The following is a 16,138-nucleotide window of genomic DNA, read 5'->3' as shown; positions in this document are numbered from 1 at the left end:
AAAGATTGTCAATTAGAATGACAACAATGTTAACACAAATGTCAGTCAATGACAGCATCAAACTACTTTTACATTTCTATTTTAATGTAGTTTGCGATGTGTCAAAATATTTTTAAATGATTAGAATTTCACATTTGTTCTAATTATCTCATTTAAATTAGTCTTACAGGTGTATTGGGCATAAACAAATGGACTTTGTTGTAAAGTTTAAACTTACAACCCATAATAGCCTGAAGCGAACATCAACATCACAACATGCGCTGTTTGCCAACAAATTTAACATCAACAGACAACAAAGATTCAAATAACAACAGTCGAAAGATATTTCATTTTACCATTTAATGTCGTCTAGTGTGAACATTTTGTAAACAAATAAAAACAGTATGAATATGACATTTATAAAGGTAGGTTACATTTAATTTACAGGTAATAGCCAGCCTATGCCTATAGGTATAGGACAACGATTGCCGACAAAAGTTATTAGAAAAATATTTACAACACTTGAAACAAAAAAACTCTAAAACCCATCAATGTACATGCAAACGAATACGATTAAACGGTTTACATCAATTAAAACATTTGTTTTAATCATTTAAATGTAATAAAACGTTGATAAGACATGCAGGTCTTAACACAAACTGTTCAAAGACGGGAAAGGTTCCGCCATTTTGTTTGTTTACATTGTGTAGACAAGGGGAGAGAACTAACAGTTACATCAGCCCCAATGCTCCCCACTATAATTTCCTTCGGGGCTTGATCCACTGTGGGGATGGCGATACCACCCGTCATTTCCCAGCCTGTAGACATGCGCTCCACTGGAGCCTGGACATGTACATGTTGTGTACCAGTACCTGGTCTTGTAGCCATCCCTCTCCTGTCTGTGTGTCCATTGTCCTACAGAGACTTGTTTAGGACAGCCATGAGGATGTGACACTATAATGGTCAACTTGTCCACATAATAAAATCTCCCGTATTTGTCCCTTACTTTCTCACATAGACCTTTAAAGCGCCGCAACATCTTGTCCAGTTCATCAACCAACTCTAAGTCACATGTCTCACATGTAAACTCACACACATCTCTCTCAGTGTCTGGCCTACTGTCCACCCACAAACCATCAAGACTGACCCCTGGACTTTTATTGTCATCAAAACCTAAAACACACTTGGTCTGTCTCACCTCACTGTCATCAAACACCACGTGTGTGGCTGTCAACACATGAAACTTCCCCCACACTTTGCTGGGTGTGGCAGACACTTTACACTTGGCACAACGACAAGTTCTTCTGTGTTTCTCTGTTAACTTGTCCACTTGCCACACCCTCCCCGTCCCTAACCTCATCACGCGACGTCCTCTGTCCTTATAACATGGATATGGAACTTGAGTGTCTGGGTAAAACTTTGGTCTCTCTAGACTGGTGAATTTAGTCTTTACCTGGACAGTTAGGGCTGCCAATGTTTTGATTGTCTCAGACAAGAGGTCGTCGTCATGGTAACGTGAGGGGAGACAACTTGCGTTGAAATCTTTAAGAGGTATAAAACCTTTGTGACCTGGATTCTTCTTACAGCCAGCAACATGTTTGTGTAGATCAGCTTCTCCTCCATAGCACATCTCAGCTTCATGATTTCCTACAGGAACAAACAACAAATTATTTCTCTAGCAAAGAGAATGTTAGATGTAATGTTAAAAAAAACTTTTGTCTGAATAAGCTATACTAAAGTCATCTAGATGTTTAAACTAGGACATATATATTTCCTCTTACATTGTATTTGCTTTATACTTAAGTTTATCTTACCTGGACAAAACACACCTGGTTGGTCATTGATTTTATTCTTATTTTGACTTTCACAGCAAGCCAGATCTGAAACAGGTTATGAGAATGATAAGTTTCCATAAACAGTAATAGGCAATAATATAATTGCATTTAAAACAGTGGGTCATTTAAAATGAAGATACAATTGCTGACTTAAAAACAGTATGTAATACAGAAAAAACTTCTATACATACATTACATAATAAATTGATGGGTTAACTGTATTGGTGGATAAGCAGGAACATATAGATCTACATTTTAAAATTAAATTACCTGCCCATTTTATAGTGATTTAACAAGACATTTTTTCTTACCTGTAGGCCTATCAGGTAATTTGATCAGGTCGTCGTCATGGTAACTTGAGGGAAGACACATTTTGTTGAAATCTTTATGAGGTATAAAACCTTCGTGACCTGGATTCTTCATACATTCTGCAAGATCTTTGTGTAGATCAACTCCTCCATAGCACATCTCAGCTTCATGATTTCATGCAAGAACAAATAATTTATGTCTCTAGAAAAGTAACTGTTATATATGATATTAAACTGCCTTTTATTAAAATAAACTTTACTTAAGTCATCTAGATGTTATACTAGCACAGATATTTAATTGTTTACAACTAAAATTGCCTTTTATCTTAGTATATCTTACCTGGAAGGAATACACCTGCTTCGTCAGCCATTATTTGCTTATTCTGAATGTCACAGTTAGCCACACCTGAAATAATGTAGACATTAAATGTCTATCTTGCAGTAACACATAATGACACACATGACAATTAAATAATAGAAAGTCATGTAAATTTTACAGACATATTTCCACATTTTGATTTTATACTTTGTCTTTAATATGTAAGAACCCATTGGTAATTGGTTAATATGTTGTTAATATTTTTTTCAAATGGCATATGTGTAAAAAGGCCTCTGTACCTACTGTTAATGCTTTTAAATAAAGCTATGATTAATTAATATTATTACATTTATTTTAACAGTAGACAAATATTTTAACTGTACAGCTTGATAAGCCCTAACATGGATTATTTCAGATTTGTAAAATAAATTACCTGACCATTTTAAATTGAATAAACTTTTTCCTTACCTGAACTGGCTGACTAATGTTTTCCTTTTAGTTTTCTGTGGGAATTGCCAATGGACAATGCTGCTGTAGTATAAAATAAGTAACATTTTAGATCAGTAATAATCTTAAAAATTATTTAAACATCTTAAGATTTGTACTGATTCTTAAAAAAAAGTTATACTATAGGAATATAAAACAAATTATAAAAAAAGTAAGTTTCTAAATTTTTCAATACTTACAAAGGTGAAGACTCTTAAATGATTCAGCTTGAGCCTTGAATACACTACACACTTTTCTGTTCTCAAATAAATGTTGTTAGAATAAACTGAAAGCTACAAAACCTTGTAATCATGCTCTGAAAAATACACCAAAGTTTATCATCATATTTTTATAATACATATATATTACATGATGATAATACAACAAATATTTTACATTATTATTAATAAGAGTGTGGTGATAAAAGAAAATCACAAGAGTTGCTGATTTTGTTATAAAATTTTTGTTAACAAATAAGCTTATACTTGCATTTGTTTAAAATTTAAAATATAACACCAAAAATTAAAATAAATTGAATTATCAAGCTTCTTCTTCTTCTTCTTCTTCGTTCTTAATTATTAGTGTTGAAGGGGATCGAGATTTATCTGCCAGTGGGGTTGAACTCGAGACTTTCTTCGAATTTATCAACCATGAGTTTTTTGCCGACTCGACCACGCCTCCAACACAATTAAGCGGTACGTGTCAACTGGTTATGCGCCATTGAGGCCATTGACTCCGATTTCAGCCTGCTTTTCTTTTTGGATTTGCTTCCATAGCCTTTGTCCAACCAAGAACAAACTACAAGGCAGCAGTTGTTTAATTTTGGAGTTGTCTCTCCTAGAAGAGTGGCTGTCCCCAGCTAACGAGCCTCATCTGCCCGAGGGTTAGAACTCGAGACTTTTCGGTTTAGCAACCATGAGCTTTACCGACTCGACCACGCCGACCCCTAATTATGTAGCATTTATTAACAGTTTTATCATAATTCAAAGAAATAATGGTTTACAATATTTACACAGCTCAATCACTTTAATGTTGTCCTGATAAACAACCTCTTTTCTTGCTAGGAAGGAATGGCATTTGAACACACAGCAGCCATCAAATCTTCAACACCTGAAAGCATACAATTAAGGTTAGATACACACAGGGACCTTTTAAATCTTAAAAGTATTATAAAGTAAATAAATACATGTAATTAACTTAAGATTGTGCTAAGAAATATAACACCCTTTGGCCTTTGCTTATACAAGTAGTTATTCTATTATATATCAATGGCTGCTGACTGAAAGTCTCGAGTTCAAATCCGTGTCGAAGTCAAAACAAGTAAAACTACAAATAAGCACTCACTTATAGAATGCTGATCTCGATTAATCTAGATTAGAAATTAGATTTCTTACAATGTTTAAAGTTTTTAAGTTTAGTCATTCAAAATGTAAATTCTATATTCTAGTAGGCCTAGTTAGACTTAGTAGAGTAGAGCAATATGACGAGATCTAGATCTAGATCTAGATATAAATCTAGTCTAGCTAAATCTAGTCTAGATCTAAATCTAGTCTAGATCTATACAGATTATTACATTAGTTGTCTCTAGAGATTTTAAACCTTGACTCAAGTGTTGATTAGATCTAGATTCTAGTCTAGATCTAGTTTTAAAAGAAGTTTTGTTTAAACTTTAAACTAGAAATCGTAGAGAGACATAACATCATTACTCTAGGCTAGGAGTCTAGAGTAGTCTAGCCTAGCCCTAGATCTAGGATCTCTGTCTCTAGATCTAGATTATGTCTAGTCTAGATCTATCGATAGGCCTATAGTATATCTACTAGATCTAGATCTATCTACTAGTCTAGAATGTAGTAGATCTAGATCTAGGTCTGGAATAAAGTCTAGATCTAGATCTAGATTCTAGATTTCTAGTAAATAGTAGCTTTAGTTTTAGTCTAGAATTCTTATCAACTCGATACTAGAAATCTAGATCTAAATCTATCTAGATCTAGAATCTAGATCTAGTACAGTAACAGTAGGAGATCTAGAATCTAGATCTAGAATTCTAGATCTAGATTTTCTAGTAGCTATAGAAATAATACACACACAGCTGACCAACAAGATCTAGACTAGATCTAGATCTAGATCTAGATTCTAGATCTATATATTAGAATTTCTATAACTAGAATCTTTAAATGTAGATTAGATTAAAGTGTAGATTGTTAATCGTTTGACATTTTACATCTAGATCTAGATCTAACTATCTAATTAATTAAGATGTTAGTGCTAACTCTAATTACTAGTAATTAGTGTAGACCAACCTTACCAGTTTGCTAATGAAATGACGCCAAATTATCGTCTGCTGTAAAAATGCTTTTTGAAGTATCGATATCATAATTTAGCGGTTTACTTGCTATTTAGGCCTTAAGTTTGAGAAATTAGGCTATTTTACGGTGATTATTTTTTTTAAATAGCTTAAATATCTGCATATTTTAAAAACATCACGTTTCGTTTAAATTTCAACATTTCAGCTATATTGTGTATCTCAATATTAGTAGAACGTTTAAATATTATTTAAATATGGATATAGTTCACATTGACATACATAAATACTAGACAGAGGCGTAGCGAAGGGGGGGGGGGGGCAGGGGGGTACATATGTCCCCGGGCGCCGACCTTAGGGGGCACCAAAAGGTTTGGAAAAACAAATTAAAATCTCAATTTAGGTGAATTTTTGCTTTATAAATATAAAAAATATATGATGGGGGGGGGGGGGTGGAAATCGAAAGTTTGAGGGGGGGGGGGGGGTGCAAATCGAAAACTGAAAGGTTTATCCCGAAGGTGGCGCCAAATTGAAAGTTTGTCCCCGGGCGCCGGGAAGGGTCGCTACGCCTCTGATACTAGATCTATATAGTCCCATTTTCTGCGACTTTCTACCCAGAGATCTAATCATATTTTACATACTGCAGAAAAACTGATCAATAGATTAAATGAGTTTATGTAGGGGTCACTCCATGCAGATTAGTTGGCAACATTACGACATAATTAATAAGTAATTGTATTTTATGTGTTCGAAAAGGTTTCAAATGTAGATCTAGACTGTAATATATTGAGATTTGTGAAGTCAAGGGAACTCACTCTTCTTGTATTAGTTATATTTATAATGTTGTTATTGAGTGATGTCCCTTGTATTTATCTATCGTTACTTCCTGTTCCGGTTTCCATTATGTTAGCTGAGGCCCAATAAAGTTCTATATACAAACAGCATGGTTTCTGTCGTCTATATTTCAATCTATTACAACTGGAGACGAGGATAAATCAATCGACTTAAAAGAGCACATGCTTACTTTAAAAAAAGCTTGCTAGAGCATATTGGCTAAGTATTTCTAGGATAATGGCGCTGTATGGCCAAATAAAAGAATTTGATTCGAATGATGAAACCATTCATGATTATCTAGATAGGTTAAGCTTTTACCTTGAAGATAACGACGTGACGATAGAAGCCAAAAAGAGAGCTGTTTTGTTAACAGTCATAGGGCCTCAACAATTTAGGCTACTAAAGGACTTATGCGCACCAGCTAGTCTAACTACCAAGAGCTTTAACGAGCTGAGCAAACTGCTAACAGACCACCATGCGCCCGCACCATCAAAGTTCCTGTGTAGAGCCAAATTTGACGGTAGGACTCGTCAACCAAACGAATCAATATCAGAATATGTTGCTGCTTTACGTCATCTAAGTAAATTTTGTGAATTCGGAGACAAGCTGTCTGACAGACTTTGTGAAAAGTTTGTGACAGGTGTAAACAGCCCTGATGTTCAAAGAAAGTTGCTTCTCGAGTCAGATCTCACATTGGAAAAAGCAATACAACTTGCAACTTCATTCCAGCAGTCATCCGATGCGGCGTGATCTCTAGCACCCTCAGGGATCCATGCAGTAAACAGCAGGTTAGTCAACAAACACCAACCCCATCAGAGCATTTCAACTTATGCTAAACAGCCTGCACGTTCAAATCCTAGATCTAAATCTAGTAATAATGATCAAAAATGTCATCGATGCAAAGGTCCCCATGCATCTCATCGATGCAAGTTCAAGTCAGCAACTTGTTATAAGTGCAGTAAGCAAGGTCACATTGCCAAGGCCTGCTTTGCAAAGTCTTCGTCTGTTGCTAAATCTAGCCAGTCAAGACAGTACCGCAACCAAAGGCAGCACTATGTTAACTCTCACCAAGACTACCTAACCCAACCAATGAACCACTCTACCTGTGAAAATGCTCAAACTGATTCGCAGCCGGATTTCAACCTGTTCTCTGTGAAATCAATAAGTCATGCTCCCATCAATGTACTAGTTTATATCAACGGTAAGAGCATCAGCTTCCAACTTGACACTGGAGCATCTCTAACAGTCATCACAAAGAAGGACTTTGACGCTGTCACAGGAGGATCAGTGCCTCTACAACCATGTCACAAGTGTCTAACAACATACACTGGTGACAATGTTCCGGTGATAGGAGAGTGTATGGTTCATGTAAGCTATAATGGTCAAAGTGTTAAACTTCCTCTTCTTGTGGTTGAAGGAAATGGACCACCATTACTAGGTAGGAACTGGTTAGTTGATCTTAAGTTAAATTGGGAGAGTATATTTTCAGTGAACAAAGCAAGAGAATCTATTTTTACTTCAATAGATAAAGTTATATCTGAAAATAAATGTGTTTTTGGTAATTCAGGATTACTAAATGATAGAACAGCGAAGATAAGCATTAAAGACACAAATCCAAGATACTGCAAAGCTAGAGTTCCACCTTATGCAATGAGGGATAAAATTGAAAATGAGCTAAGTAGATTGGAATCTAATGGCATCATAAAGAAGGTAGACTATTCCGATTGGGCAACGCCCATTGTGCCAGTGTTAAAGAAGGATGGTTCTGTAGGAATTTGTGGAGACTATAAAGCCACACTGAATAAACAAATAGAGCTAAATAGGTATCATATTCCTAACATTGAAAAAATTTCTTTGAATTTGGCAGGAGGAGACAAATTCACTGAATTGGACTTTAGTCATGCTTACACTCAACTAGAACTGCATCCAGATTCAAAAGTATATACGACAATAAACACACATAAAGGACTCTACCAATATGAAAGACTATGTTTTGGTATATCATCTAGCCCTGGAATTTTCCAGGCTGTCATGGACAGTATTTTTAAGGATATTCCAAATGTTTGTGTTTACTTTGACAATGTGTACATAACTGGTAAGAATGACACTGAACATTTTAAAACACGTCATAAAGTCTTGAAAATAGATAAATGTCAATTCATGCTGACAGAAATTAGTTTTCTTGGTTATATTTTAAGCAAGCAAGGCATCAGACCTCAACCTGAGAAAACAAAAGCCATTAAAGAAGCACCCAAACCTGAAAATACCCAACAACTAAGAGCTTTTTTTTGGGCTTGATAAATTACTATGCAAAGTTCATAGGAAATCTGTCTGGTAAACTATCACCACTGTACAAGCTGCTGCAGAAAAATGCAACTTGGCACTGGGGTAAACAACAAGATGCTGCTTTTAATGCAGCAAAAGAAGCTTTGTCTTCTGACACCTTACTAACTCACTATGACCCAGGGAAAAGACTTATCTTAACATGTGATGCTTCACCAGATGGTGTAGGAGCAGTCTTATCCCACATAGATGAAAAGGGTGACAGACCCATTGCTTTTGCCAGTAGATCTTTGAACCAGGTTGGGAAAATTATTCTCAGTTAGATAGGGAAGGCTTAGGCATCATTTTTGGTGTTAACAAATTTCACAAGTTTCTGTTTGGTAGGGAGTTCACCATCTTTACAGATCATAAGCCATTGCTGGGTTTGTTTGGGGAAAACAAACCCCTGTCTGAGCATGCCTCACCAAGAATTCAAAGATGGGCTATCACACTAGCCGCATACCATTATGAATTGAAATACAAACCTGGATCTGAGAATAGTGCAGATAGTCTTAGTCGATTACCTTTAAAAAACCAAAGCCTTGGTTATGTACCAGAAGATGTATTTGTTCTTTTCACTATCATGGATAACTCCAATATAAATGTGAATGATGTTAAAAGAGAAACATAAAAAGATGAGTGCTTGATAAAAGTATATGAGTACTGTAGGAATGGTTGGCCTGAAGAGTCAGTGAATGATGATTTAAGATTTATATATGATGATATAACAACAGGTGTTGCACCATGTGAATTGCTGTGTGGTAGGACAATTAAAACTCATCTTGGCCTACTACATCCAACTGTTCAAAGGTCTGTTTACCAACATCAACATACACAAAAATTAAATCATGACAAAACATCCATTGAAAGAGAATTTAGAGTTAATGATAATGTGTATCTGACAAATTATGGGAGAGGGGAAAAATGGATACCAGGTCAAATTGTTCAATGTACAGGACCTGTGTCTTATAAAGTAAAAACAAATGATGGACTTATTGTCCGTAGACATGCAGACCAGTTAAAAATAACTTGTGCAGATAATAAGTGTGAATCTATCAATCCCACCAAATCGGATCAGTTCACACCAACTCAGTTTGTTCCACAACCAAGTTCTGTTGATATGAGTGAACCAAGTAGTCTAGAGTCAGAAAATGTAAATTCTGGAATTAATGATTTAGATCCTAGACCTCCTGAGATAGAGAATCCATATGGTCAGAATCTTGAGTCACCAAATCAAAAGCCACTGAGAAGGTCAAACAGGACAATCAAAGTCGCAGATAAGTTAAACCTATGATTGTAAAGGTCAAAAGGACTTTGACATCATTGTTTTGTATTTTAATTATGTTGTAGCATAGTTTGCATTTGTTGTAAGGATGTAATCTACCAAATGATTCAAATCATATAATGTTCAGGTTACAATATATTTGGTGATTTTAGGATACTATCAATTGTTCTATTGAGAGATGTGTTGTTGTTTACTAACGGTAAAGGGATGTAATATATTGAGATTTGTGAAGTCAAGGGAACTCACTCTTCTTGTATTAGTTATATTTATAATGTTGTTATTGAGTGATGTCCCTTGTATTTATCTATCGTTACTTCCTGCTCCGGTTTCCATCATGTTAGCTGAGGCCCAATAAAGTTCTATATACAAACAGCATGGTTTCTGTCGTCTATATTTCAATCTATTACATAGACATTTTCAATTTTTTCTTGGTAAATTCAATTTGATTATTTCCGTTAGTTTTAAAAATATTAGATCTATGTCTAAGGAGAAACAAAAACCAAAGTGTGTATTTGAACCAATGCTAGAATTATTTAACAATAACTTACTTCAGATCGACTTTACTGTGATTTACTACTTGTACATCACAGCGTAGATAGATATAAATAAGACTTGACTAGTAGAAATTAATTAGGACGGTGTAAATTTTAGTTCTTTTTGACAGTATACGATTTGGTTCGAGAGTATGTGCGCGTGTTAAAATATTTGTAGCGTGAGTGTGACGCGACAATGTTACCGATGACATAGGACGAAGGAGTGAAGACAGTTAGGGGTTTAGCTATTGTAGAGAAAATGTGTGTTGTATATTTTTAGTGTATTTTTAGTGTGTTTAGTGGTAGTAGTTGTTAAGAAAGTTAATTATATATATTATTATTTGCTAAAGCAATAATTTGTTGTATGTTTCTGTAGAAAATCGTGAAAATCCATACGCTATAAAGGAGTAGATGATCAACACAAACATGTTGATATTATTAGTGTGGTCGGAAGTAAGCGTGTTCCCGTCCTCATCACATGTTTATAGTTGGAGTGTTAGAAATAGAAGTAGTCATCATATTTAACGCATACATTCCTCCCGACACTATACATACATACATACATATATATATATATATATATATATATATATATATATATATATATATATATATATTTATTTATTTATTTATATTTATATATATATATAATGTATTTACTTGTGTTATTGTTTCTGGTAATTAAAAAGCTGTCATTTATTATATGGAGTCAAAATGTTCTTATCTCCCTTATTAAATACGTACACTTTTAATTCACCCCTATAGAAACGATATTTCCTTTCGCGAAAAAAGATTCCTCATGTACGAATTACATTTTTCAGTGTTTCAAAAATCATTAGCCACTCACCCGATACTTAGTCACTTCAAACAGCCGTTTAGCTGACTACGGGCAACTGCTAGCTAAATATAAAGACAACGTTAAAGTATTAACCTTTAACTACGCACTTCATATTTTTTTTAGTGAATGATAAATTTTGTTTGATTTAATTTATTAAGAATAAATCAAAGAATAATATTTCAATTTATCAAATTAAATATGACATATTTAATTTAAAGTTAAGAGGTAATTTTTTAATCGAATCAATTAAACTAATAGAACTAGATAGAGATATAAAAAATTGCATACATTCACCAACAGTTCGTTTCGGCCTATGTTGATATAAAATGGCGATCCGTCACAAAGTGCTATTATTAGTACCACGTAAGTTCGGTAATCTGGGGTTTTCCCGAAATTATATATAATGTCTAAATCGTACAAATAATAACTTCTCCTATTGACTTTGCCTGAATAAGTTCCAATGTAGTGCAAATTTAGCTTTTTTTTTTTTTGCATATTCAATTCTTGTTTTGTTTTCGACTATGTGAAAATGTGCTTTTCTAGGGAGAAACATAAACGCCAGTGGTATTTTTAGAACAAGAGAAAGTCCCGTCATCTGATATTTTCCCGATTTATCAGCCTACAACGTAACCTAACGAGGCGCATGGGGATGGGGTGGGTTGAGAAAGGAGAGGAAAAGACACATAAAGAAAAAGTTAAGTGTGTGTCGTGAGGGGGGGGGGGGGGTGCTGAATGTAAACTTAATTTTGATATAGATCAATTTTCAAAAAAATTTCTTGTGACCTATTTTGACCCATTTTTATGATGCAAAATATAAAATCTTTTTTTTTGTACACTAAAATTGTCAATGTTTAATTCCGTGTGTTTTTAGAGAAGTCGAAGCTTAATTAATGATATGGGTACGAGTTAAATTTTCTTTTTCTTAGTCAATATAAAATGTATAATTTTGACTCGTTAATTCTATCGGAAAAATTATACACACATTTATAATTTTATATCTCTTACATTATTTTAACAGTTTACATGCTTATTACACGTAAAACCATGCTATGATATAATATACCTTGATGTTATTGTTTCTAGTAGTTAAAAAAAACGTCATTAAAAATTTGAGTTAGAACTTCCTACTTCACTGCAATAACTACACAAAATGTTAATCCACCCCATATGAACTACGTTACATTTATTTCCTAGAAAAATTCACAAACGAGTTACATTTTTATAGCTTCGCAGAAATCAGTAAAAATAACTACCCACTCCCCACCCACCTCTTTAACACAGCGGTTAAGTTTACTACGGGCAAATGCTTAGCTAATAAATCCAGTATTTACGACATGTTTTGTGATCGGCAAATTATGTAAGTATTTAATCATTAAAACAAATTAAACTTAAGTTTATTTGATTAAATAGGACTTATTTATTTTAAAATCAGCAATAATTTACAATCAAATCCACTACATTAATAAAATTAGGTAGAGAAATACTCAGTGTTTCTTCCAGACTTTTTTCTCCGGGGGGGCACTTGAAATGTTCGGGGGGGGCGGTAAATTTTCTTCGGGGGGGGGGGGCGGACACTGTTAAAAGTATATATTTTCTATATAAATTATATAAATTTCATTTCGTTCGGGGGGGGGGGGGGGGCGGTAAAAAAATTTCGGGGGGGGGGGCTTCGCCCCCCCCGAAGAGATGCCTGGAAGAAACTCTGGAAATACTAAGTACATACCTTTAGCAACAGTTCGTATAGGGCTATGTTCAATCGAAATGGCGACTCCTCATAAAGTGTTATTTTTAGTACCACGTAAAGTCCGGGTTTATGAGGTTTTCCCGATCTTATTTAATATGTCTTGGACATTGCCATTTAGGTTGTACCTGACTACAATTCGTAAGAGGTGTAGAAACAGAAAACATTACAACTAAAATAAGTTATTAAAATAAACAGTTTTTAAAAAAATAATTAAATTTATGTTTTAGTTTAAAGCTCCATTCTATTTTTTGTTTAAAATAGAACATATAACAATCCATGGTTTGAAAACACTATTCAGTTTTCTTTACAATGCAATTCTTTTTATGATGTATTGTCAATAAACTATTTTATATGATGTATTGTCAATAAACTATTTTATATGATGTATTGTCCATAAACTATTTTATATGATGTATTGTCAATATACTCCCCATCGCAACTTGTTAAATTAGCTTTTACTGCAATTAATATTGACATTATATACTCATTTTTTGTTATCGTTCACGTGTATTTATTGATTATAAATATCCACATATGCATCTCTCTCTCTCTCTCTCTCTCTCTCTCTCAATAAATTTGTCGGTGTGTTCGTTTGTGTGTCTTATATGCATTACAACACCTTTTTTCAATCACCATGGAGCTTTGGGAAGTTGTTGAGAATACTCATATTGGTATCTTAGTGAAAGTCATAAAGCCAATTCATTAGAGACGAAACTTATAATATATAATCATTTATATACGTAAAGTAAACTGTTTTTATTAACTTGAAAAGCAAGATGGCTGCTAAAGTAAATGAGCTTGTTTGCATCTGATCAAAACATCGCTAATCTTTATTTATTACTGAAAAGTTTTAATACAATCGTTTAAAAACAGGTGCATAAATGAAAGTTTGAAACATTTTTGTAATTTTTAAAACATCTTTCTAAAAATATAAAATAATTACAAAAATTTTATGTGTCACTATTTTCTCACACTACTAGCCTCGGCCGATTTTACGTACCTACAACAATAGATTACCAAAGACAGAATGATTATTAAACTAATAATCCCTAATAAAAACATAACAATTACCTACCTTTAGCCAGAAATATGACAGTTTTAAACAAGTATTATTAAAATCATTAAAAAGTCCAGAATTTTAGTTTTCCCAACTATAAATACATAGCTTAAGTGTTCCTAGTGGGTTTTTTTTTAAATACACAAGTCATACATATGGGAAGTTAAACTATTAGATTGACAACTTTTACTCTTCACTATCATAAGACTTTAAAAGGATTTTCAAATACAGATAAAATAAATGAATAAGAAGATGGAGATTGGGGAGGCGGGGTCAATAAAAAAATATAATTTTAAACTTTTGCAACTGAAACATAGATTTCAGAACATATTTAATATTTTGCACTTTTAAAGACCACTATTTGTAAACTGCATTTAAAATTGATAAAAAAAATTAATGTTGACTTTTTATGAAAAAAAAATGTGCTGTGCATAAAACGGGTTGGGGGTGGTGGTAATGTAATCTTTTGATGGCAATATGACATTTTGTAACGATGCGTGACGGTGGGGATAGTCGGATTTAAAAATGTGTTTCAATTTATGCTTGACGTAATACTTCCTATTCTCGTGACGTTCAAAACAATATAAAACGTGAAAGCTTTGTGTCTGTGTATAATGTTTTTCTTCTTGTTTTTATTTTTTTTTATTTATATCATTAATTTTTCATAACTTTTCTTTTTGATAATACGTCATTTTTAGTATGTATTTAAAAAAAAATGAAGAGAAGTAGTTGCTTATTAATTTCTTTAGTAGAAATCCATCAAAAGGACCACACAAGCATTTAACTATTTTAAAAAGGGAACTAAGTCATGGAAGTGGTTTGAACGTTTGTCTATATTTCACACTACAGCTAATGCATATTTATTTTTTTACGCAAAAGCATGTGTTAGCTACTGTATAACATCAATAATGTGGTAGATCTGTTTGTTATTGACAAAATGGGGTGGGGTGGGGGGTCTGGCTTTTTGTGACATTGTGTGACGGAGGGGAGCGGGGAGGTTAAAAATCGTCAAAAAAAAGCGTGACGTATATTTATGAATGACCCCAAAACAAAAATAAGTAAACGTACATACAACCGAAATTATTGTTATTATGTTCTTTCTTACTATTTGTAGAATACAGGATAGTACAGAATAGCAGTTCAGACTTTTTTCTCCGGGGGGGGGGGGGGAGGGGCACTTGAAATTTTCGGGGGGGGGGGGGCGGTAGACTTTTTTTAGGGGGGGGGGCGGACACTGTTGAAAGTATATATTTTCTATATAATTTTCATTTCGTTCGGGGGGGGGGGCGGTGGACATCCTTCGGGGAGGGGGGGGGGGCAGAGACCCCCGAAGAGATGCCTGGAAGAAACTCTGACAAAGAAGTATATTTTGCATTGTAAAATCACAACCAACGCTCCTAACCAAAGCTATGAAGAAGCAAAAGTCGTCTAAATATCTATTGTGCCAACTTCTGCTTGTACTTGATTGCAGAAGAAAGAGGATTCGGCTTTCACAATGGTTTAAAAACCAAGGGAAAAAGAATACACGAGAGCTTGTGATCATGTCTATAGAATAAAGATAATCCAACCTCAGCTACAGTAATATTTTTACAAAACAACCATCAAGTCAAAAATGCAAGAAAATTATTTTTAAAACTATATAAAATTGATTATTGTCGGCTGTAGGCCCCTGAATGGCGTGGGCCCTCCGCATTGCGGGATTTGGCGGCACTGTAGTTCCGCCCCTGTACATATGCTATTCTAGCTTCGCAAAATCCGCATTTAGATAAGGTTTAATACCTCTCTTTGCATAAGACTAGAAATCTAATCGTTAGCTTGATTCTATATAAAATCATTAACCTTAAGATAAATGAGAGCATTGTTCCTTAATTAGATTTACACAGTTATGTTTGAAGAAAATGCAGCTTAATACAGCCATGTATTTTCTGAATTAATTATTAGAACAACCAAAATCTACTGTACGTTTGACCTTAAAGCGTATTAACATTTAGAATCTATATGGACAGCCTATTACATGTAGACCAACATATTTAATATTTAAGTGTAATTTAAAAAAAAAGCCTTCTAAAATATAACATCTTCTCCTTTCCATTACTTTTTTGTTACATATTGGTTGTCACACCACTGGGGAGGTAAAAATGGAAATAAGTTTTTTTCTCTTGCAGCCGATAAATCTATTTCCAAAGTAAAATTAGGTGGTCTAGTATTGAATCAAACGAGATATAGAATTTCGGATGATTTGACAACAAACAGCGGGAATCGCCGATTTCTATTTTTGGAATATAAGCCAAGCGGT

At 34.0% G+C, this 16,138-nt stretch overlaps 1 protein-coding gene across 8 annotated transcripts; it reads right to left on the bottom strand.

Moving 5' to 3' along the window:
- Nucleotides 1-320: 320 nt before the first annotated feature.
- LOC131943564 (uncharacterized) lies at nt 321-12,810 on the bottom strand. Of its 8 annotated transcripts, none has more exons than XM_059303763.1 (9): nt 12,765-12,779; nt 11,051-11,103; nt 3,940-4,037; nt 3,128-3,243; nt 2,910-2,972; nt 2,463-2,528; nt 2,126-2,287; nt 1,794-1,859; nt 321-1,626 (listed from the first exon to the last, which is right to left on the bottom strand). In XM_059303763.1, the coding sequence occupies exons 6-9, from the start codon at nt 2,491-2,493 to the stop codon at nt 716-718; spliced, it is 1,170 nt and encodes a 389-aa protein (XP_059159746.1). In that variant the 5' UTR covers nt 2,494-2,528; nt 2,910-2,972; nt 3,128-3,243; nt 3,940-4,037; nt 11,051-11,103; nt 12,765-12,779; the 3' UTR covers nt 321-715. The 8 variants fall into 8 exon arrangements, with proteins under 8 accessions (XP_059159746.1, XP_059159742.1, XP_059159741.1 ...); XM_059303759.1 differs by lacking the exon at nt 12,765-12,779 and adding an exon at nt 11,330-11,382 and having other exon boundaries at nt 3,931-4,037; XM_059303758.1 differs by lacking the exon at nt 12,765-12,779 and adding an exon at nt 11,330-11,382.
- Between the last annotated feature and the right edge of the window lie 3,328 nt (nt 12,811-16,138).

This window comes from Physella acuta, unplaced genomic scaffold, assembly GCF_028476545.2.
Source record: "Physella acuta isolate Inbredline_101_S28 unplaced genomic scaffold, ASM2847654v3 ptg000462l, whole genome shotgun sequence".
In the NCBI taxonomy this organism is placed as follows: domain Eukaryota; kingdom Metazoa; phylum Mollusca; class Gastropoda; family Physidae; genus Physella; species Physella acuta.
Note: the sequence above shows the minus strand (reverse complement) of the source record. Positions and strands in the feature narration are given on the sequence as shown.